Source organism: Dromiciops gliroides, chromosome 6, assembly GCF_019393635.1.
Source record: "Dromiciops gliroides isolate mDroGli1 chromosome 6, mDroGli1.pri, whole genome shotgun sequence".
NCBI classification, from domain to species: Eukaryota; Metazoa; Chordata; class Mammalia; order Microbiotheria; family Microbiotheriidae; genus Dromiciops; species Dromiciops gliroides.
In genome coordinates, this window is record NC_057866.1 from 69,476,162 (window position 1) to 69,501,789 (window position 25,628).

The following is a 25,628-nucleotide window of genomic DNA, read 5'->3' on the forward strand; positions in this document are numbered from 1 at the left end:
ATTTAGACATTGTCCTTGTGATGGGCACCTCTTTAGTTTCCACTTTGCCACTATAAATATTGCTGTTATACAAACGGGTCCTTTTCTTCTTTTATCTCTTTGGGGTTTAGTTTTATAGTGGTATTGTTAGGTCAAAAGGTATTCATAGTATAGTGACAATTCCAAATTGCTTTCTAGAATAGCTATATACATTTATAATCCTTGAATAGGCATTTAATTTGCCTGTTTACCACAATACCTTGAACATTTATTATTTTTCTTTTTTGTCAGCCTTACCAATCTGATGGGTGGTATGAGGTAGAACCTTTCATTTGCATTTTTCTTCTTTTTAGTGAGTTGGAACATTTCAGAAGCATTTTTCTACTTAGTATCTTGGGCTATATCATACAGTTGGAATGTTTCATGCTTTGGATTTCTTTTTCTGAAAAGTACCATTCATATCTTTTAATTATTAATTCGAGAATGGCTCTTACTCTTAAAATTTGAAGCATTGTCTCATGTATCTTAGAAATGAGGCTTTTATCAAAGATACCTGTAGCAAACTTTCCCCCCATTTTTCCCATCTAATTTTAGTTGCATTTATTTTTATTTATGTACAGATGTTCTAATTTTATGTAATCAAAATTGTTCATTTTATTTTCTGTTATCCTCTCAACCCCTTGTTTGTCATGACTTCTTCTTCCCCATTAATACATCTGAAAGGTAATTTTTTTCTTGCTTGTCTAATTTATGTTGTCAGTACGTGTGTTTAAGTCATGTAACCATTTGGAGATTATCTTGGTATATGTTGTGAGATTTTGTTTTGTATAGTTAAGTTCTAGCTAGACATTGCAAAGTCATGCAGTAAAAATCATAGTATGGGAAAAATGGGGTTAGGGGCACACAACTCTCAAAAACCTTTGTTAGTAAAGTAATATGTTTTTTAAAAGATAGGAGCATAATAAAAACAATAGCACGATTTTATACGTGTTAAATGGTTGAAAAATACATAAATACAGCAATAAATATTGGCATTGACCATGGCTTCAGACTGTCTGGGCTTCTACTTGGCCTGCACCCAGGTTCCCAGTGGGCCAGGTTAGCAAAGTGTCAGGAAAGTTGAGTAGGCCACCATTCCTGGCCTCTGGGTTGGAGGCCGGAAGGTGTGGTGGTGTGGACCAGCCCTTCTTTGTCAGCAGCTCCTACTACACCAGGAGATAAACAGTAACTATGGCATTGGTTTTGTTTGTGCAAAAAAACAAAAGCCAAACCAGAAGTTTGCTCGCAGAAGTGGGCAGGTATCAGCTTGTGAAGAAAAGGTTTTGTTCTCTCCATTCTTGCTGTTGCTCCAGGAAGGAATCATGCATAAGCAAATTTGAAATTTTTATTATGTTCAAATTGTTCCCTGATAAAGCAGTCGAATTGGAACAAATTTACATTTTCAAAACAAGTGTTAATAGCAGAATTGATTATACTTAGTTTCTGTGAGATTATATTTCAGTTATTCCAGGCCTTTTTTCAAATAGTTGCTACATCAGTAGCTGGGGGTCTTTGAATTTATCATTAGGTCATTGTGTTCATTTTCTTCTGTACATATGTTGTATACCTAATCTATACTATTGATCAACCTCTGTTTCTGTTGTCAGATCATTTTGATGATTACTGTTTTGTAAGTATGGTTTGAGATCTAGTATTGCTTGGCCCCTATTTCCTACTTTTTTTGGTCATTTCCATTGATATTCTTGACCTTCTGTTTCTCTTGAGGAATTCTGGTTTTGTTTTTTTCTAGCAAATAATCCTTTGCTGGTTTTGTATGGCATTGAAATAAGTAAGTTAAATAATATTGAGCATTTTTATTATATTGGGTAAGCCTACCTATGAACAATAAATATTTTCTTATTATTTAGGTCTGTCTTTAATTTTGAAAAAGTGTTTTATAATTGTATTCATGTAGTTCCTATGTGTGCCTTGCTAGGTTGACTACCAAGTATTTTATGTGTTCTATAGTTTTAAAAATAGAATTTGTCTGTTTTTTCCTATTGAGTTTTTTTGTGTGTGTGAGGCAGTTGGGGTTAAGTGACTTGCCCAGGGTCACACAGCTAGTAAGTGTGTGTTAAGTGTCTGAGGCCGGATTTGAACTCAGGTACTCCTGACTCCAGGGCTGGTGCTCTATCCACTGTGCCACCTAGCTGCCCCTCCTCTTGAGTTTTGCTTATGTTAAGAGAGAAATGCTGATGACTTGTATGGATTTATTTTATATTTTGCAACTTTGCTGTTATTATTTCAGTTATTTTTTAGATGACTAGGCTTTTCTAAGTAAACCATTATTTCATCTGCAAAAAGTGAATTTTTTTCCTTCTTGCCTATACTTATTCCCTTAATCTCTTTTTCTAATTGCTATAACTAACATTTTAATAGCGCTAACATTTTGTCAAATAGTGACACTTGACATCCTTGCTTTACCCCTGGTTTTATTGGAAAGGTTTTGGTTAATCCTTATTTCATAAAACATTGGCTCTAGATTTTGGATAAATGCTATCATATCAAGGAAAGATCCATTTATTCCTTTGTTTTCTAGGTTTGTTTGTGTTTTAAATAGGAATGGGAATTATATCTTGTCAAAAGCTTTTTCTGCATTTATTGATATAATAATATGATTTTTGATAGTTTTCCTAATGTTAAATCAACCTTGCATTTCTGGAATAAATCCATTCTGGTCATAATGCATGATCTTTGTGTCATATTACTGTAGATTCTCTGCTGATATTTTATTTATAACTTTTATGTCAGTGTTCATTAGAGATATCAGTCTTTAGTTTTCTCCCTGACTTAAGTATCAAAATCATATTTATATCATAGAAGGAATTTGGTAGAGGACTCCTTCTTTTCTAAGACCAAGGCTAGGACTGCTGAATCTGAGAATCTCTGCCCTGCTGTCAGAACCACACAGCTTCAACTCTTTCTTTTGCTTGCCCAATAACCAGCCTCAGCCTAGACTGCTTCTTGCATTGCTGTGCTTCCACAGTTTGACAGTCCCTAGGCATAGGTCTGCTTCTCAGTCCACACTGGATTTTTAGCCCTACTTCCTGATATCTGCACATAATCAGGCTTGCCACTGCTGGATCTATGATGACCTCTTCATGCTCTAGGACATAGCTGAAGGCCCAGTTCAGTCCTGGGGTTCAAATGACTTTGTGAGATAACCTTCCTGACTTGGCCTTGATCTCAGTGTCTATAGACCTCTCTCTGTCTTCCTGTTCTGACTTGGGATAGATATGTGGCTTAGTCAATCAAACATTTACTGAGTGCCTTTGATGAGACCAGCCCTGTGTTAAGCTGGGATACAAAAGGAAGCAAAAGACAGTTGCTGCCCTCAAGGTATTTACAATCTAATGATTATAACAATTCACTGTATTTTCTAGTGTTTTTTCCCCCAAGTAAACAAGCATTTTGTAAGGGATTTCTATATGTAAGATACTGTGCAAAGCAGGGAACACAATTGCAAGCAAAAAGAAAGATAGTCCCTGCCTTCAAGGAGCTTGCATTCTAATGGGAGGAGATAACTCAAAGAAAGGAACTCAAGGGATGGGAAGATTTGGAGAGTAGGTTGAGGGATGGCTTGGTAAAGAAAGTAGAATGAATTATCGATGCAACGTAGTAAGGATTAAAAACTCGGTTGGCTCAGGCTTCCTTCTTAAAGTGATGGTTCTGGGAAGAGCCAGCCATTCAAAGGGAGAGGCCACAGACATGGGGGAATACTTCTAGTGTGAATTCAGGAGTGAGTTGGGGTGAGCTTTTAGGTTAAAAGGTTTCTTTGGCAAGGTAGAAAATGTCTTGGGGGGGGGTGGGTCAGTAGTGCAGCTCAGAGAGACATGCATTCATTCACTTTCTAGCTAAAATGGACTGTTCGCTCTTTGCCCAAGATTTTAACCTCCAAATCCATGCTCAAGTCACTGCTTTTATGTTGAGTGCCTCCCTCCCGAATCTCTGCCTGTAGAAACCCTGTGTGCCCTTCAAATCTTAGATACTATATTTGCTCCTCTCTTATGTCATTTACATTCTTTTACTATTTGGAGTCATCTGTCTAATTATTTTAGCCGTGCTACTGAATTATAGGCCTCTTGAAGACAGGCATAATTTCTTTTCTTTTCCTTTTTTTTCCCTTTAACATTTTAGTTTTCCCCAGTTACATGTAAAAAACCATTTTTAACATCCATTCGTAAACATTTTGGGTTCCAAATTCTTTCCCTCCCACTTTTCCCTCCCTCCTTCCTGAGATAGTAAGCAATCTGATATAGGTTATACATGTGTGGTCATGTAAAACATTTCCATGTTCGTCATGTTGTGAAAGAAAGCAGACAAAAATCCCGAGAAAAATAAAGAAAGCAAAGAAAAAATATGCTTCATTCTGCATTTAGACTTCACCTTTTCTTTCTCTGCAGATGGATAGCATTTATGTCATTTGAAATTAGATAGGGTGCCTATCTCTGTCTCAGGTTTTAGGGAACTTAGCTGGGGTTTCTAATATATTGCTACTTAGAAATTAGACACTTTGGCCTCAGTTTGGGGCATCAAGCACTTATTTATTAAAGCATATTAAATATTAGTAAAGAGAGAGCATGTGGCTCAGAAAGTTTAGAAGGGAGAGAGAGTGGGCCATGTGGCTGCTCCTTCTCAGTCCCTGGCCAAGAGAGTGTGAAAGAGCATAAGCTTCCTGTGGGTCTGGAGGAGAGGCAGCCCTTCCACACTGCTCAAAACTGATTGGCTAGCATCATTCAAATCTATTGGTTTGCTGGATTTGAAGGTGGTCCATGAGCTAACTTCCTTTAGGTAGTCAGGAAGGTCAATCTACATTTCCTTTGAAATTCTCCTGACTCTGGGCTGGCCTTAAGAAAGGTCAGGCAAGGCTCTCTGGGCCCCCCAGAACTCAGTTATTTTCTCACACAGTTTTCATCATAAGTCCTTCAGAATTGTCTTGAATCATTGCGTTGCTCAGAATAGGTGTTATTCACAGTTGATCATCATATGATATTGCTATTACTGTATATAATATTCTTCAGTTCTGCTCACTTCACTTAGCATTAGTTCATGTAAGTCAAGGTTTTTCTGAGAGCATCCTACCCATTATTTCTTATAGCACAATAATATTTTATCACAATCATTACAACAACTTATTCATCCATTCCCCAATTGATAGACATCTCCTTAGTTTCCAATTCTTTGCCACCACTAAAAGAGCTGCTATAAATATTTTTGTACATATAAGTTCCATTTCTTCTTGTTTTTTTTATCTCTTTGGAAAATAGACCTGGTAGTGGTATTGTTTGATTAAAAAGTATGCATGGTTTTATAGCCTTTTGGACATAGTTCTAATCTCTCTACAGAATGGTTGAATCAGTATACCACTTTACCAGACATATGTAAGTGTTCCAATTTTCCCATATCCCCTCCAGTGTTTGTCATTTTTCTTTTCTGTCATATTAGCCAATCTTAAGTATTTTTTGTACCTCCTTTACCAAGTTGTTGATTCTTTTTTCATGTTTTTTGGCATCACTCTCATTTCTCTTCCCAATTTTTCCTCTCCTTCTCTTACTTGATTTTCCAAATCCTTTTCCAATCCTTCCATGACTTGAGACCAATTCATATTTTTCTTTTGAGTCTTTGGATGTGCCACTTTTGACTTTTTTTCTTCTGAGTTTGTGTTTTCATCTTACCTGTTACCATAATAACTTTCTGTAGTCAGGATCTTTTTCTTCTGTTTGCTTATCTTTCCAGCCTATTTTCTGACTTTTAACTCTATGCTAAAGTGGGGCTCTGCTTCCAGAGTGGAGTTGGCATTGTCCCGAACTTTAGGCTTCTTGTGTAGCTGTTTTCAAAGATAATTCTGGGGACCTGTAAAGTTTAGGTTCTTCCAAGGTGGTGTGATCTAGGGAGTTGTGTGTTTACTACTTTCTTGGCCTGTGCTCAGGTTTGTAAGCATGCTCTCTTTTCTTTCCTGGAATTGTGACCAGGGCCCCAGTTCTGCTGTAGTCACAAGCCATGCTGTACTAGTACTCCTTCTCATCCTGTGAGGACCCTGAGATCCAGGACTGTGACAACAGTCCAAGCATTAGAAATGTAACAGAGTCCTGACCCCAGTGCCAACAAAGGGTCCCCCCTGTTAATGTCCTTCTGATCAGTTTTCTGACCCTCTTACTTTCTGTGGGCTGAGAAGTCTGGAAACCTCCATTGTTGCCACTGATTCAGTTGTTCTCAAGGCCTTTTGCTGGTTTTCTGGGATATGGCCTGCACTAGATTTTGCTCCACTCTTACCCCATTGCAACAGATCTTTCCTGCCAGCTTTCTAAGTTGACGTGTGTCCGGAAAATTGTGAGTTCTGTCAATCTAGAATTTGTTTTGAGGCATTATTTAAAGTTGTTTGGAAGGGTCAATCCCTGCCATTTCTCTGCCATCTTCCCCACCCGCCTTTGTTTTCTTCTCAGGTTTCCTGGTCACAACTCAGTTTTGTTATCTTTCTCAGTCTTTGTTGAAGTAGTTGTAGGAGAGAGTTGAGCTATGTACTGTTTCCAACTACATTATCTTTTTTTGGTCTTCAGTTTTTCCAGTTTTGAAAACAACATTTCTTCTACTTTGTAAATTTTATTTTAATACTTAGAATGGTTGTTTTAATATGCTTTAAAGAAATATAGTGACCTTTTTCTTTCTCTATAGCTTGGGGAGACTTTAGTTTGGCTTAAACTCCTGGATAGCACATAATTTAGCAATAATGAATGTATGTTAAATTTCATTATAACACAAACAGTTTTTAGAGGACTACTATAAAAATGTAAATAAAAACCGTTCATGGTAATAGACTTGGCTGTTTTTAAGAGCATAGGACTTAGCTTTGTAGGTTATAGTGCTTTGCTTTTAGTAGGCATATTCTGAGTAACTAGGCTAGGAGAAGGACTTCATTCTGATTTCATTGGACAAGTCTCTCGTCATTCCTTAGACCCAGTTCCCTCATCTTTAAAATTAGGATAAGAATACTTGCTCTGTGTACCTCATATGAGAAAATATATTTAAAAGCTTCTTCCAGAGCTAAGATGGCAGAGTATAGGTCATGACATAGCTGAACTCTCCCAAAATTTCCCTCCAAACAATTTAAAAATAATGCTTCAAATAAAATTTTGGTGTGACAGAGGCAACAAAAGGTCAGAGGGAGACATTTTTCCAGCCTGTGACAACTTAGGAGGTCTGCAGGAGAGGTCTCTAACACTGAGGTGGTTGCAGACCTGGAGTGTAATGGTAATAGCAATGTTGTAAAAAATGATCAACCTGAAAGACTTGGGCTACTCTGATAAATATACAGTGATCTAAGACAATTTCAGAGGACTCATGATGAAAAAAAATGCCATCCACCTCGAGAGAGAGAGAACCAATGAACTCTTGAGTGCAAATTGAAGTATAATTTTCTTGCTTCCTTTTATTTTGGCAATATGGCTAATATTGAAATATGTTTTGCATGATTTCACATGTATAATTGATATATTGTTTGCCTTCTCAGTGGGTGGGGGAGAGGTGAGAGGGAAGGAGAGAATCTAAACTCAAAATTTAAAAAGAAAAGAATGTTAAAAATAAATATTTTTTTTTTAAGTGAGGCAATTGGGGTTAAGTGACTTGCCCAGGGTCACACAGCTAGTAAGTGTTAAGTGTCTGAGGCCGGATTTGAACTCAGGTACTCCTGACTCCAGGGCCGGTGCTCTATCCTAAATATTTTTTTAAAAAAAGAAAAAAAGGGGCAGCTAGATGGCGCAGTGGATAGAGCACCGGCCCTGGATTCAGGAGTACCTGAGTTCAAATCCGGCCTCAGACACTTAACACTTACTAGCTGTGTGACCCTGGGCAAGTCACTTAATCCCAATTGCCCCTCAAAAAAAAAAAAAAACACCAAAAAAAAAAAGAAAAGAAAAGAAAAAAAAATCTCTTCTCCCGACCTGTTCCTGACTCTCCAGACTTTACCACCCTGCTTTGACTGCTCTCTCACCCTGGAAGTTCCCCCCTCTTTTTGTACCTTTTTTCTCTGGAAGATTCCTCAACCCCTGGGATCCCTTCCTCCCATTAGTGAGTTCTTCCTGAACCTCCATTTTGAGGAAAGGCTGAGGCCAGCCATCCTTCACCCCTCTCACAGTGACTCAGTGGACTTTGTCACCATTCCATTCTGTGGGTACCTTTCTCCTTCCCCACTCCCCTTTCACCTCCTTTTTATATGTTGTCTTCCTATATTAGAATGTAAGCTAGCTGAGGGCAGAGATTGTCTTTATTTTTGCTTATATTTATATGCCACATATCCCTGTGCCAGTCCCTGGCACATGATAATCTTTTAAGAAATGCTTATTGACTGACTATGGTATAAAGTTCTAGTTGCAGATATGAGTAATTACTTTATCTTAATAGGAACAAAAGTTTGTCAATTTAGCTATTTTGTCTCTTTCAAATTAGAGAGCTTTTGTTTTATTTGTAACTTGAGTACTTGAAAAAATCAGATGTATTAGTAATAAATAACTTCTGTAGTATCTTAACAAATCTCTTTGATGTTTTTATATGACCTTGTACTTGGTTAAAAAAAATGAACATGTAATAAGATTTTTCACCAGCCTAATAATGATAATAATAATTAATATGTATGTGGCTCTTGAAGATTTGCAAGGCATTTTACATACATTATCTTGTTTGAGTCTTATAGCATCCCTATAAGCTTACTCCTTTTGTCATCCCTGTTCTATAGATGAGGAAACTTGTGGAGGGAGGTTAAGTGACTTGCTGAAGGTCATAAATATCAGAAGCAAAATTTGAACCCAGCTCCTAACTCCCAAGTCTGGTTCTTTTCCCACTATAATGTGCTGCCTCTCCTGCTTTATAATACTGATAAGGGAGATGGAAATGAACAGAATTAGGACTGTTAGCTGTTTCTCCATTTTAATGATATTTCTTTACCCAAAGGCTTCTGGTAGGAGGTGAGCTTTTAGTTGAAACTTAAAGGAAGTCTGGGGGGTCAGTATTGGGAGCAGAGGAGGTAGAACATTCCTGGCATAGGAGACAACCAGAGAAAAGCACCAGGAAACTAGTGGTACTGGATCGAAGAATCTGTCTCAAGGAGTAAGGTGAAGAATATTGGAAAGATAGGAGGGTGCTAGGTCTTGAATGGCTTTGAATGCCAAACATCATTTTCTGTTTGCATCTGGATGCAATAGGAAACCACTGACCTTTATTAATCAGGGGAGTGATTGGGTCTACACTTTAATGGCTAAATGGAGGGCAGATTGGAGTGGCTAAAGGTTTAAGGCACGTAGACCCAATAGCAGACTATTGTGTCCATGTGTACAGTGATGAGGTCCTGCATTGTGGTAGCAGCATCAGAGAAAGAAGGGGCATATTTGAAATATGTTGCAGAGTTGAAATCAATAGACCTCGCTAACAGTTTGGATATGGGGAGATGAGAGATAGGAATCTAGGATGACTTCTAGGTTGTGAACCTGAGGGACTCAAAGGATGGTGTTGCCCTCTATAGGAATACAGAAGGCTAGGGAGAAGGGGAGGGTTTAGGGTAAAAAATAAGTACCATTTTGGACATACTGAGTTTGAGATGTCTATTGGACATCTACTTCAAGTTGTCTGAAATGCACTTAATTCTCTTTAATAATAGTTTTTTATTATTGTAGTCCTTACTTCCTGGATATAATCAAGGAACTATTTTTATTTTTTATTTAGTTTAAAAATAAACTACTTGCATGTTTTTTAGGATTTGTAATGTGTTTAAATATTACTTCCCTTTAATTGTTCTCTTGCAAAACAGTTGTGTTTGAATTTGTTTATAGGTTTTATTTTTAAAAATTAATATGGAAATGCTTTCATTTAACAGAGATTCAAGCACGTCACTTGAAAATTACAGACATAGCAGTGTTATACATTTTTTTAACTTTAAAAAAAATCACATACTATAAAAGAAAATATTTACACAATAACCAAAATGATCTCACAGACTGTTTTGCCTGGCATTTAAAGCACTGTAGCATTTCTAGTCTGCGCTCATATTGTCCTCCTTTATACATATTAACTCTCCTGCCAAACTGTACCACTCCTTTCAGTAGCATCAGGGAAACAAGTATTGCATTTGCATTAATTTTGTCTCAAATGGCATTAATACAGTGTTATAGATTCTTTTATATTTCACATTAGCAAAAAAACCTAATTCCTATGTTGGGTGAGGCAGTTGGGGTTAAGTGACTTGCCCAGGGCCACACAGCTAGTAAGTGTTGCTCTATTCACTGCGCCACCTAGCTCCCCCTATCTATAAAAATTTTAAAAGTTGGCACCAACATATAAAAATAAGTTTAAAACATTTTATAATTTTTAACCTGCAAGTTTTCTTAGTCATGAAAATTCAGCTCTTAATTTTTTTTGTCAATGGAAACCATTAAATAGAAATTTTAAAATGCTTCATTAGTTTGACACGGGTCAAAACTTATCTTTCCTAGTATGTTAGATAATTAAATTGAAATTTTCTAAATATGTGCTGCCATTTATCACCTGATATTACTTGACTTGAAAAGTCCTTTGTTGCTGTAAAATAATAAAATGGATATTATTATGTTTGAGTGATACTTGTATCAGTCATTGAGCTTTACTGTAGTAAACGTGAGAGCTGAATACTGTTCAATGAATAAATAATTTGAATACTATAACTTTACAGTATGCCATGTGACTCACTAAATTGTATTTTTATGTTTATAGATTGGAAGAACTGGCTGTGATCTGTGCTAATTATGATATTCCACATATAGTCAATAATGCATATGGAGTGCAATCTTCAAAGTGTATGCATCTCATACAACAGGTAAAAAAAGGAGTTTTTAATTTAAAAAGTTTCCAAGTGTAACAAAGTTTATTATTTTTTAAAAACAGGGTAGTTTTGGAGTACATATACCATTTCTATTGACCAATTATTAATCGCCAAACCTTAGAATGCTAGTTCTGAAAAATCTGGAATTAGAGAATGTGGAAGTCAGTATAAGGTTATAGAAAAAGAGGAAGTGAAAACACATAAATGCATAAATTTTATTCTTTCAGAGGGATACCTAGCTCTCAAGTCTTCCTTAATGTATTTAGAATGGGGAAAAATCCAGTGCTCCTACCTCTTACTTCCATCTCAGTAAAATTCGAAGAGAAAATGGGCATTTAACTTGGTATTAGATGACTGGCTCAAGCTATAACTTTGTCGTGTATTAGCTGTAATGACCTTGGGCAATATTTGCCCTCTCTGTGTCTGTTTCCACATCTGTTAAATGACAGGGTTGAGATAATGATCTCCACATCTTCTATTCTGTAACTGTGTGTTACCTTTAAGCTCCTTCATTTTTCTCTTGTCTCATAACCTCAAGTGGACTGAGGTTCAGGTACCTAACAGCATCTATTTCCAGATGTTAGATCATCTGCCAATACTTTCCCCAACTAAACTATGTTGACCTCGGTCTGCTTTTCATTGTTGTATATTCATCTTCATGATGAAGGGATTAGAGTGCTGATGTGAAGTTTTGCTTACTAGTGCAATACTTCTTGGCATTCCTTCTTACAATATGGACTGAGTTTTTGTTTTGAGAACTCTTAAGAAATATTTACATTGTATACAATAACAACAACATTGGGTGATGATCAGCTGTGATAGACTTAGCTCTTCTCAGCAATATGATGATCCAGACAATGCCAAAAGACTCATGATTTAAAATATTCACCACATCCAGAAAAAGAAATATGGAGGCTGGATGCAGATTGAAGCATACTATTTTCACTTTTGTTGTTATTGTTGTTGTTTTCTTCTTTCATGTGTTTTTTTTCCTTTTGTTTTGATTCTTCTCTTACAAACTGACTAATGTGGAAATATGTTTAACATGATTGTAATGTATCACCTATATCAGATTGCTTGCTGGTTTTGTGGGGGGGGGGGAGTGAGAAAAATTTGGAATTCACAATCTTAGAAAAATGAATGTTGAAAACTATCTTTACATGTAATTGGAAAAAAAATACTATTTTTTAAAATTTAGTAATCTAAGATTCAGAAAATGTAACTCTAACCATAATACTTGTGTTCTTAGCTCTTTTTTTAAAAACCATATTCTATGAGGCTGCCACTTTTTCTCTTCATTATGCTAGTGGTAGGATTTATCACTGGTCAACTTGGGCCATGGGGTAATCAAAAAAAAAATAGGAATTTACAAATGAAGTTAAAGATTTAAAGATTTTCATTAGGACTTACTGCCATTTAAATTTTCACTTGGAAACATTTATTAGCAATATAATTAAATAATTTTAAAATAATTATGTGATAGGGAATTATACAGAGAAGTATTACTTTTAGGATTTGCAAAACAAAATCAATCTCAATTTCTGAAAGTTTGATCTTAGGGATAAAGTTTTGTCTTGTTTTGTTTTGCATTAGTCGTGGTTAAGTCATAGTTAAAGCAAAACTTGGTGTTTAAAGTAAGTCATGTAAAACAGGAATTCCAATTAACCAGGAACTTCAAGCAACTGTTGGCCAAATAGATAATTGTGATCTTTGGAATCTTTTTAGTCATCCTAAACCTTATGGACAGTAGTCAGAGCTCCTTTATTTAGGTGTAGAAAATACTGTTGAAAAGTTACTATTAAATTTTGGATGTGTGTCACTGGTCTCTCAGTAACTCTGATGTTTCTAAGAAATAATCGAAGTTTCGGTTTCTAAGTTTCAATTGCACTATACTTCCTATTTGGACTGAGATAAATGTTGAAATGTATTGGAATATTAGCTGTTGTTAAGATTCATTTGGGGCAGCTAGGTGGCATAGTGGATAGAGCACTGACCTTGGAGTCAGGAGGACCTGAGTTCAAGTCTGGCCTCAAACATTATCTGTGTGACCCTGATTGCCTTCCCTCTACCACCATACTCCTGAAAGATTAATTTATTACTTTGAAATAACAACTGAAAGATGGAAGCAGTATAATGTAAATGTGTGCCCTAAGTTCCAGTGATTTTTAACCACTGAGAATAGCTTAACTTTCTGTGTAGGTGCTGCTTTTTTTTTTTTTTTAATCTAGACCCTACAGGCCACATGCTATCTCCTCAGTGTTTGTTTCTGAGACCTTTCTCTTTGGGGAGCTTATCTCCTTTTCTCTATTTTTCCGGGGAGAGTGGGAAAGCATGAATCTTATACTCAAGTTACTCTTCTGTTATAGATGCCATGTCCATTATACATGCCATGTTCATTCTTGCTTCTTTGCGTTAGTTTATGATGTTTCACCAAATGGAATGCTGTCTTGGTTATACCTTCTGCAAGTCCAAATCTTAGACTTCTTTGAACCACAGTTCAAGTTGTACGTGCATTTTTTATTATTCAGTTGGATATTTGTTAACATATCTTGTCTGTTAAACTAGACTAAAGGATCTTTGAGGATGGGAATTTTTTATTCTTTTTGTATTCCCAGAATTCCAAGAAAAATGTTGCTATATATACTTATTGACTTGATGGATAGCTATACTGTGGCAGATTTATAGATATTAATTTACATTTATTTTCCTTGAATTTTGTAAAGTACTAAGACTAAAGCACACATTTCTATACTGCTTTACTCTTCTAAAAGTTAAAATTGGTTTATGAAGAAAAAGACTAATACTTCTGGTAGTTAGTAGAATTAAACTCATAAAAAGGTATTTTTATTTAATTTAACTTCATTTAATTTGTACTTATTTTAATAAAATTCCTTGGTATTTCTTTACTGCAGATATTGTACATGTGATTGTAGCCTACCAATAAATTCCTAATATTTCATGTCATTTGATTTTAGGGTGCTCGAATAGGTAGAATAGATGCCTTCGTTCAGAGCTTGGACAAAAATTTTATGGTTCCAGTAGGTGGTGCTATCATTGCTGGCTTCAGCGAATCCTTCATTCAAGAAATCAGCAAGATGTATCCAGGTAAGTATCCAGGTAAATAAGCTAATTGTTCTTCAGAAGAAATTGTGCATATTTTGCCCCGTGATAACTTTTCTTTCCCAGAGCAGTGTCTTTTTATGAGAATAATCTGTCCTTTATTATTTCAGGAAGAGCTTCAGCTTCCCCATCTTTAGATATTCTTATTACCTTACTATCCTTGGGATCAAATGGCTATAAGAAGCTATTAAAAGAAAGAAAGGTAAATGTGTTTCTAATTGTAAATATATTATATATTGCAACAACACTTGTTGGCATATATGATTGTTGTCTGGGAGTGCTGATTTAAGCTAGTATCAATGGCTAGGGAACCTTCTCTGATCTGGACACAGTGAAAGCTCATATACTTGGTGTCAAGGGTATGCGGGTCATTTCTTTTTTTTTCTTCTTCTTTTTTTTCCTTTCTTCTTCTTCTTTTTTTTTTTTGGCAGGGCAGTGAGGGTTAAGTGATTTGCCCAGGGTCACACAGCTACTAAATGTCAAGTGTCTGAAGCTGGATTTGAACTCAGGTCCTCCTGAATCCAGGGCCAGTGCTTATCCACTGTGCCACCTACCTGCCCCGCAGGTCATTTCTAAGCAACAACTTCTGATTAGCTTAAATACAGTTCAGATACCACTTAAAAGTGGAGGTTCTTGAATATCAAGATGATGCTGAGGAATTTTTATTTATATTTCTATTCTAAGATTGGTGAGCTATTGAGGTCTGAGGAGTCAACTATGAGGGAAGGTGCTAGGGCAGGGATTTGACATTTGCCCTTACTTCACAAGTCTGCTCTTGCAAAAGCTGGTCTCATGATATGGAAAGGCAAGAAATGCTTAAAATGTTTTCTTATAGCTTTGTTTCTGAAAACTTATTTAATAACAAATCCAAGAGGGTAGGTATAGTTTGTGGTGGGTCAAATGAGTAACAGTAGTGTAAGATTAAGTAATATATCATCTGTCTGAGGGATCTTTTAGAAGCTGGTTGGAAAGTTAACTGCCTAAAAAATTAGTTTCTGTTTATTGTAACTTCTCAGCTTGTCATCCCATGTATATGGTGGATATTCAGTAACATAAGTATTAAGTTAGGAGTTTGTGTGTTTAATTCTGCCTGGTCTTCTCTGCCCCCACCCAATTTTTAGAATCACTCCATGGAAGAACAGTTATTTTATCATAACAATACTTGTATATTTCTTAAGATATACGGGATTAAAAATCAAGTCCCCTGGCAGTGAATTCCAATAATGCTGTCTAGATTATTTTATAATACTAGAATGTAGTTGCTTTTGGTATTCCTTAAAATAAATGGACTTATTAGAATTTATAAATATTATTATATTTGTCTTACAACAGCAACCCAACAAAAAGAATTGAACCAGGGTAAGGAACAATTCAAAAAATATTTTACCTGAAATTTTACCTATACAGAAGCAGAGAATTTCATGTTTGCATAAGGTATTAAGTTTTCTTGGTCAGATTTCTAGTGTACTCATACTCGGGACTAGACCAAAATTAGGTGTTAAATGGTGATTTGAGTATGTAACTCCCACAGATGATGCTTTTAGTTCAAGAAGCTGATCCTAGAATTACCCTGTCACACTGGAGAACCTCTTCCCCCTCCCCCTTTTTTTTCTGAGACAGTTTCCCAAAGGAGTATGCTATAGTAATTAGCAATTAGCCAGATAACTGAAAAAGTTTTAGCTAGTACAAGTACGAAACAAGACACTAAAAGTTTTAGACACAAGAATTTCAGACAAATAATGAAATAGGGGACGGGAAAACTTGTTCATTTATAGGACAGTTGTCAGAATAAAACACTGTCCATGTTGAAAAAAGGATTCCAGTCCCAAAGATTGAAATTTAATTGTCTTTGAGATAATGTTTTTCCCCTAATTATAATTTTAAAATGTTATTCATTTGGAAACTGAGACTCTGTGTTTGCAAGTGAACGTTACAGACTTTTCAGGATTGCATTTGAATGCAGTTGAACATATGAAACTCTGTTCCCCTTACTTCACCTAAACTTATCCTCTAAATCTTTAGTGTCATACTCAAAGAAAAACCAGGTCACTATTCTCTACATAAAAATCCCTGCAGGCCATATATTGGCTTAGTTTTAAAATGTAATGGATTTTGGGGTGTTTTTTGTTTGTTAAAAATTTCCCAATTACATTTTAATCTGGTTCTGGCTATATTGAAATGTTGTGTTTGATACCTCTACTCTAAATGATTAGTAAGTACTTAATTAACTGAACCAACTTAGCCTTCAGGGCCAATTAAGGGAAGCAGGGATTAGTCCTCACTGGCTTAGTTGAAGAGATTAGACATATACATATACATAAAAAGATGATGAATAATTATGGTATGGTGGAAAGTGTACTTGACCGAGGCAAGAAACCATAGTTTCACTCCTGGTTCTGCCATTAACTAGTTATGTGACCTTGAAAAGTAACTTTACCTCTCTAGGTTTCATTTTCTGTAAAGTGAAGGGGCTGGATAAGATGGAACCAAAGCCTTTACAGCCTGAATTCTGTGATTTTACTGCCACATGGTACAGAATAAGCACTAAATGAATGTTAGAGCATTTAGAAATAAGTGCTATCAGTTAGGAAGGAGAGATAACTGGAGCTATAAGTGACCAGCAAATGTTTTATGGAGACATCGCTATTAGACCTAGTAGCATAAAAAGCTGGTTAGATGTTAGGGAGGAAAAGAGAGGGGAGAGTCTGGCAGAGGCACAAGTCTTGGAAATAGGAATATGAAGGGTGTATTCAAGACATTGTAAGCAGGCCAGTCTGATAAGAATAATGGCCCAAACTATTTTACTTTGCATTAAGATCCTCTAAAATCTGCCTGCAACGTACTTCTTCAATTTCATTCCTTGCTATTTATTCTTATAGTTACCTTGGGGTTATTGAAGGCTTTTGGACATAGAGTGATATGCAGTGTTTTAGGAACCCTGATTCTTCATGGGATAGAAGGAACCTTGACCTCTTGAAAGCTCTGCCAGCAGAGTACTAACTCTGGTCTCACCTACCAAGTGAAAAAGCTTTGAACCCACGTGGTCCTGTCAATGTATAGCCTTACTAACTCAGTACTGAAGGCTGATTTTTTTTTGGTGCCAGTAACTCATGAAATTTTCTAATCTACTAAGGCATAGATGAAGTTTCAGTCTACATTAGTTGAAGAAATAATCATATCAGTAATGTCACTTCAGATATCTTTTGAAGTATTAAACAGTGTGGTAGCATTAAATATGCTGGGTTGGAGTGGGAGATAAGTGAAAGAGTTAAGAAAAGAATGGTTCAGGAGAACATTGTATACAGTAACAAGATTATACAATGATAAACTATGATAGACTTAGCTCTTCTCAGCAATACAATGATCAAAGACAATTCCAAAAGACTCATGATGGAAAATGCTTTCCATATCCAGACAAAGAACTATGGAGTCTGAATGCAGAACAGAGCATACTATTTTCATTTTTCTGTTTTTTGTATTTTCCTTCTCATAGTTTTTCTGCTTTTGTTCTTGGTTCTTCTTTCACAACATGACTAATGTGGAAATATGTTTAACATGATTGTACATGTATAACCTATATCACATTGCTTGCTGACTTAGGGAGAGAGGGAGAAACATTTGGAACTCAAGGTCTTACAAAAATGAATGTTGAAAATTATCTTTACATGTTATTGGAAAAAATATTACTAAGTGGAAAAAAAGAAAAAAGAATGGGTCTGACTACTTCTTGGGCATATCATATTGGGGATTTCCTTTGAGTATGGGTTAGGCAAAATGACCTGAAGTCTCTCGGAGCTCTAACAGTTCTTTGGTAAGACTTAACCTAAAAACTCCCCATATGTGAGCAAGAATCTTGTTTGAAAAGTTATTGTGTTTCTGTTGTGTGTATATCATTATACTATGGTGCATATATAAAAGCCTTTGTCTTAAAGGAGCAGTAATCTCACTTGGGGAGAGAAAACACTAGAAATAACCAGCAAATAATGATAAAGCAACATTTATAAGGGTATAATGGTGTACTGAGTCCTTGGGGGAATACAAGAATCAAGATAGAAGGTTTTATTTATTAATACTATTTGGGAATAAAAGTATAAACAGAAATACAATTCCTTATTTTACTTATTGGTGTTCCCCATATAGGAATATTAGCTTGCATTGATCAGCCTGACATATAGTCTGACATAGCTATCAGAAACTCTCCAGGAATACTTCAGATTGGGACTAAGAAGAAAATACAAAGTAGTGAAGGAGAGTGTTAATATTTTAGGTTGCTCCATTTAATTAGAGTAGCGTGGTCCTATGTGTGCTCACTGCTCTCCTGAACTATGCTCTGGTCTGTTAATGACCACAAGCATACTTCTCCACCCAGGGTCCCCATACTGCTTTGGCCATAAAACTCTACTATGCTGGTGCTCTTCTTCCTCTCCCTGGCACTCTGACCTGGAACCAAGTATGGGCAGTACAACAGAATACTGCACCCAGTACCAGCAGAGAATCTCTTCTAATCTCCTTCTGACCAGTTGTCCAATTCCCTTACTGTTTGTGGACTGAAAGCTCTGGAAGTTCCTGATTCAGTTACCCCCCAAGGCTTCCTGCTGGGTAACCAGCCACTGTTCACCTATAGAACCATGTAACTGGGAATTGGGGTTCCATTTTATCAATTTATTGTTCTTTTGTAGTACCCTCTTGATTCTGAAAGCTAACTTGATCTTATGTTGGAATTTCCTTGCCATCCTCATAGACCACGAGAATTATCTCTACATTTTTGAATTGTCATACTCCATACTTAGAGCCTCATGAGTTTTGCTCTTTTTATTTTATTTAATTTTTTGTTTTCATAAGATTTTTAGTTCCAAAATTTTCTCCTTCCCTCCCTTCTTTCCCCCCTCCCCAAGACAGAAAACAATTTGATATAGGTTATACATGTACAATTAAATTAAACATTTCTGCATTAGTCATGTTGTGAAAGACAAATCAGAACAAAAGGGAAAAACCTCAAAAAACAAACAAACAAATAAACCCAAAGTAGAAACAACATGGTTCAATCTGCATTGAGAATCCACAGTTCTTTTTTTCTGGATGTGGAGAACATTTTCCATCATGAGTCCTTTGGAGTTATCTTGGATCATTGCAGTGCTGAGAAGAGTTAATTCTGTCACAGTTGATCATCACACAATGTCGCTTTTTACTATGTACAATGTTCTCTTGGTTCTGCTCACTTCACTCTGTATCAGTTAGTGTAGGCTTTTCCATATTTTTCTGAAATCAGCCTGCTCGTAATTTCTTATACCACAGTAATATTTCTTTTCTTTTTTTAAAAAATAAAAGTATTTTATTATTTTCCAGTTACATGTAGAGATAGTTTTCAACATTTGTTTATATATGATTTCCAATTTCAAATTTTTCTCCCTTCCCTCCCTCCCCCCTTCCCCTCCTTCCCCCCTTCCCTAGACAGCAGGTAATCTGATAGAGGTTATATATACATTAAACATATTTCTGCATTAGTCATGTTATAAGAGAAGAATGAGAGCAAAAAGGAAAAACCTCATAACAGAAAAACAACAGCACCAAAACCAAAAGAAATAGTATGGTCCACTCAGCATCCATATTCCATAGTTCCTTTTTTTTTTTTTTTCTGGATTTGGAGAGCCTTTTCCATCATGAGTCCTTTGGAACTTTCTTATACTGTTGGATTGGTGAGAAGAATCTAGTCTGTCACAGTTGATCAACACATAATGTTGATAATACTGTGTATAATGTTCTTCTGGTTCTGCTCATCTCACTCATCATCAGTTCATGCAAGTCCTTTCAGGTTTCTCTGAACTCTTGCTGCTCATCGTTTCTTAAAGCACAATAGAATTCCATTACATTCATATACCACAACTTGTTCAGCCATTCCCCAGTGGATGGGCATCCTCTCGATTTCCAATTCTTTGCCACCACAAAGAGAGCTGCTATAAATATTTTTGTACATGTGAATCCTTTTCCCATTTTTATGATCTCTTTGGGATACAGACCTAGTAGTAGTATTACCGGGTCAAAGGGCATGCACAGTTCCATGGCCCTTTGGCCATAGTTCCAAATTGCTCTCCAGAATGGCTGGATTAGTTCACAACTCCACCAATAATGCGTTAGTGTTCCAATTTTTCCACAGCTTTTCCAACATTTTTTATTTTCCTTTTTTGTTATTAGCCAATCTGATAGGTGTCAGGTGGTACCTCAGAGTTGTTTTAATTTGAATTTCTCTAATCAATAGTGATTTAGAGCATTTTTTCATATGGCAATAGATAGCTTTGATTTCTTCATCTGAAAACTGCTTGTTCATATTTTTTGACCATTTCTCAATTGGGGAATGACTTGCATTCTTATAAATTTTATTTAGTTCCCTATGTATTTTAGAAGTGAGGCCTTTATCAGAAACACTGGCTGTAAAAATTGTTTCCCACTTTCTGCTTCCCTTCTAATTTTGGCTGCATTGCTTCTGTTTGTACAACCTCTTTTTAATTTAATGTAATCAAAATCATCCATTTTGCATTTCATAATTTTCTCTATCTCTTGTTTGGTCATAAATTATTCTCCTCTCCATAGATCTCAGAGGTAAACTATTCCTTCCTTTCCTGATTTACCTATGGTATCACCCTTTATGTCTAAATCATGTACCCATTTTGACCTTATTTTGGTATACAGTGTAAGATGTTGGTCTATGCCTAATTTCTGCCATACTATCTTCCAGTTTTCCCAGCAGTTTTTGTCACATAATGAGTTTATCCCAGAAGCTGGAGTCCTTGGCTTTATCAAATAGGAGATTACTGTAGTCATTTGCTACTGTGTCTCTTGTGCCTAACCTGTTCCATTGATCCACCACTCTATTTCTTAGCTAGTACCAAATAGATTTTTTTTTTTTGATGAGGCAATTGGGGTTAAGTGACTTGCCCAGGGTCACACAGCTAGTAAGTATCAAGTGTCTAAGGCCGGATTTGAACTCAGGTCCTCCTGACTTCAGGGCTGGTGCTCTATCCGCTGTGCCACCTAGCTGCCCCTCATACCAAATAGTTTTGATGACTGCTGTTTTATAGTATAGCTTCAGATTTGGTATGGCTACTTCACCTTCCTGTGCGCTTTTTTTTTCATTAGTTCCCTTCATATTCTTAACCTTTTGTTATTCCAGGTGAATTTTGTTATTATTTTTTCTAACTCTCTAAAATAATTTTTAGGTAGTTTAATTGATACGGCACTGAATAAGTAAATTAATTTAGGCAGAATTGTCATTTTTATTGTATTAGCTCAGCCTATTCATGAGCAGTTGATATTTTTCCAGTTATTTAGATCTGATTTTATTTGTGTGAAAAGTGTTTTGTAATTGTGTTCATAGAGTTCCTTGGTTTATCTTGGCAGTAGACTCCCAAGTATTTTATATTGTCTGCAGTTACTTTTTTTGGGGGGGGGGGGGGTTGCAGGGCAATGAGGGTTAAGTGACTTGCCCAGGGTCACATAGCTAGTAGATGTCAAGTGTCTGGATTCAAATTTGAACTCAGGTCCTCCTGAATCCAGGGCTGGTGCTTTATCTACTGTACCATCTAGCTGCCCCTGTCTGCAGTTAATTTAAATGGAATTTCACTTTCTATCTCTTACTGCTGAGCTTTGTTGGCCATGTATAGAAATGCTGATTATTTATGTGGTTTTATTTTATATCCTGCAACTTTGCTACAGTTATTAATTGTTGCAAGTAGTTTTTTAGTTTATTCTTTAGGATTCTTTAAGTATACCATCATATCATCTGCAAAGAATGATAGTTTTGTTTCTTCCTTGCCTATTCTAATTCCTTTAATTCCTTTTTCTTCTCTGATTGCTAAAGCTAACATTTCTAGTACAATATTAAATAATAGAGGTGATAATGGACATCCCTTTTCACCCCTGATCTTATTGGGAATGCTTCCAACTTATCCCTATTACATAAAATGTTTGCTGATAGTTTTAGGTAGATATTGCTTATTATTTTAAGAAAAGCTCCATTTATTCCTTTGCTCTCTAGTGGTTTTTTTGTTTGTTTGTTTAGTGAGGCAGTTGGGGTTAAGTGACTTGCCCAAGGTCACACAGCTAGTAAGTGTCAAGTGTCTGAGGCCAGATTTGAACTCAGGTCCTCCTGACTTCAGGGCTGGTGCTCTATCCATTGCACCACCTAGCCGCCCCTTCTGGTGTTTTTAATAGGAATGAGTGCTATCTTTTGTCAACATCTTTCTCTGCATCTATTGAGGTAATCCTATGATTTTTGTTAGTTTTGTTATTGATGTGGTTGATTATGTTGATAGTTTTCCTAATGTTGAACCAGCCCTGCAAAAGGAATGCTTTTTGAGGCTGAAGGCTATCTCCATGGACATGCTTGAAAGCAGTAGGGAAAGAGCCAGTCGATGGAAGATGAGGGGAAAAAAGGGGATGGATGATTAAAGAGGCAGGCTCCTAGAGAAGCCTGAAGGACATGGGACAAAGAGCACAAGTAGAGTGGCTGGCCTTGGCAAGAAGGACAATACCTTCCTTGGAGACTAGAGCAAAGGAGGGGATGCTGTTGAGAAATTTAGAGTTTAGAATTGAGGAGCATAAGCATATGTCATGCTTATGATATACGACTTCAGTTTTCTTCATAAAGTATGAGGTGCAGTCTTTTTCCTAGAGGGGAGGAAGAAGGAATGTAGATCCTGGTTTGTTTAGAAGAGCCTCAGGGGAAGTGCAGTAAGGTGACATGGGAAGAATAAAAGACTTCTTGTGCAAAATTGAAGGCTTAATTGAAATTAGATAATACAAATTTATAGTAGATTTAGTCAGTATGATTGTGCAAACTTTCTCCAGCAATTGTCCTGCAACCTAACTGCTGTTCTATCTCATGACCCTTAATTCAGTACACTTTCTCCTTTACCTTAATTGTTAGACATCTTTTTAGGTATATGTGTCTTATCTATCCACCTAGCTCTGTAAAGACTAAGAGCATGTCTGGTTAGAGGAATACAGATGATGGAGGTTCAGGTTTATAAGGGATAAATTGCAGTAAAGCCACTTAATTACAGGTCACTTTTTGAAGGGAGAAAAATGAAGGCAGAGAAGCAGTAATAGATTATGACAGTAGGGAGGGCCAGAGTGATGAGTTTTGGAAAGCTGAAGAATAGTTTTGATATGAATGAGGCATGGGGGAGAGAAAGATAAGAGATTGTGATAAGAGAGGAAGAGAGAAATGATGAAATTAAGGGTATGACTATCCTTCTGTGTGACTGAAATGGAGTGAAAGTATGTCATAGGGATTTAGGAGGATGTTAAACTGAGCACCAAGGGTGTTTAAGAGGTTTACCAACACTTGTATTGAAATGTGCAGGTAGAAGAGAATATTATGAAGTATAGAGGAAGACTGAATCAGGTATTGAGCTCCTTGAGAAAGATGAAGAATGATTTGGGAAACTGGTGGATAACTACTTCCAGTATCTAGATGAAGAGAACCACCAAAAAGGAGAAGTTGTTGACTGATTGCGGCAGGAAGAGGAACTGAAAGGTTTATTAAGAGGCCCCAATGTGTAGGGGAGCATGAGAAAAAGTGTGACCCTTAGTGGAAAAGGGTGCCCAACAGTGGAACAAATTTACTAAAATTTCTGTAAGTGATTTATTTTTGTCATCAGTGGCATAGGAACCATTATATTTGGATTCCTAAAACCACAGTCTCTGTGATGCTATCCACAGTAGAAATTGCCCATAGGAAGATGAAAGGAATTGGGGCTGGATGAGAAAAATCCATGTTCCAGTCCAGTGGTGTCAAGATAGAAACAGGCTGAGGCAGCTAGGTGGCATGGTGGATAGAGCAGCGACCCTGGATTCAGGAGGATCTAAGTTCAAATCCCATCTCAGACACTTGACACTTACTAGCTGTGTGACCCTGGGCAAGTCACTTAACCCTCATTGCTCTGCAAAAAAACAAAAACAAAAAAACCCAACCAAAACCAAACCAAAACAAAACAGAAACAGGCCACAAACCTATACATAAAGGATCCCTGAGGCTTTATATTGACTTAGAAAACCGCATATTGATATAAACTATGCTCTGTAGTATTTTTTTTTTTAAGATTTCCCAATTATATTTTATATAATCTGGGTTGGGCAGGACTGGGAACTCTATTGCTGGCCTCATTGGGCTACATGTTTGATACCTATGTTCCAGGCAATATAGTCTTTAGAAACTTAAGGAAAAGCATGTACAGCAATCACAGGATGAGAAGGCATGAATGTGGTACAGTTTTCACCAATGGAAATACCTATATCAATAAGTGGAAATTAAAATAGATGACTTTTAAATAATGGTTTAAAGTTTACAGAGGATTTTATATATGTTACCAATTTAATCACTTTAAAATCCTCGCTATTTTGTTTATTGAGAACAAGGGATGTTTGTTAGAATTTTCAAAAGTAATGAAGTACTTATTTTGGGATTATGTCTTTACAAGTAAATAAAACTTTAGGTTTTAACAACTTCATCTAACAAGCAAATCTTTTCATTGAAAATGTGGATATTCTCCATAAACCATAATTGCAGATATGTATTATAAATATTGGTTTTTTATTGGATTTGTTGCAGAAGTAAAGGCCTCTTTTGTTTAAATGTACTTGCTCTTGAACTGTGAAAATTTAATAGTGATAGTTTATTGGTTCAGCTCTGGAGTAGCTAAGGCAGAGCTATTATGCTCTCAGCTAGAGCTATTTATATACTATCACTGAGAACTCCTTTTTATATTATTGGCGTTATTGCCTCCTAAAAAAGGAGTGTTAAAAGAAAACTTAGGAATTTTTTTTATTCTATGCCCTTATTTGCAGCAATGATATTTTTAGAGGTTGTTTCATCCAAACTTAGATCTTTACAGAAAAGGCTTTATCTTCTTTGCAGTAAAGGCAGACAAGGACTCAGCTTGAAGTCTTTCCTTCTCAATCCTTCTGTTTCGAAGGGGTGAAAGGATCAGATGGAGTGGAACTCAGTGTGTGAATTGAACCCCTTTGCCTTTGGCCCCCTCCTGATGAAGAAATCTACTTGATCAAGGAGAGAAATGCCTGAAATTATCTGTGGAAGCCTTTTAGAAAAAAGTTTAAACTACAAGAAGCTGTTGTTGCATTTCTCTCTGCCAAGTGAAAAATAGACCTTAGTGGTTATCCTAATTCCAGTTTTGCTTTAAAAGAGAATATTTATCTTGGACAATTTTTCTTTCCAAAGAAAAATGTTCTAGTGTCATAGGCCAGGTAAACATTCCTTTAGAATTTGTCCCTGTGAACCTCAGTTGTATTGGTTATATACCAAGGATAAGCTACTGCAGGGTTACTGGTGTGTTGTTTAAAATCTAAATTGTGGGTTCTAATCTACCCCCCCCCCCAGTCTTGGGGGGAAGCTGGCTAAAATCACTGATAAATTTAGCGAGTTTAGGCTTTTAAAGATTTACTAAAATAAGTAAGTTAATGAAGAGGGAGAGAGATTGAGAATAGATTCCTTATAGCATGGAAATCCTAGCTCAGATCTAATTCGGTATAGCCAGAGAGAAAGAAAGCAGTTTCCTTTCCTAGCAGCCTATGTGAAATCTCTCACCAGCAAGTTGGTGTCCAAACAACTAAGAGGGCCCCCCCCCCATTC

At 36.4% G+C, this 25,628-nt stretch overlaps 1 protein-coding gene across 1 annotated transcript in view; it reads left to right on the forward strand.

The window, feature by feature from the left end:
• The window catches only part of SEPSECS (Sep (O-phosphoserine) tRNA:Sec (selenocysteine) tRNA synthase), a 71,894-nt gene that overhangs the window by 23,131 nt on the left and 23,135 nt on the right, over positions 1-25,628 (forward strand). Inside the window, exons 6-8 of the mRNA XM_043973054.1 lie at positions 10,753-10,855; positions 13,837-13,966; positions 14,092-14,183. Coding sequence (XP_043828989.1) covers positions 10,753-10,855; positions 13,837-13,966; positions 14,092-14,183 — 325 coding nt within the window. The remainder of the gene's footprint in view (positions 1-10,752; positions 10,856-13,836; positions 13,967-14,091; positions 14,184-25,628) is intronic.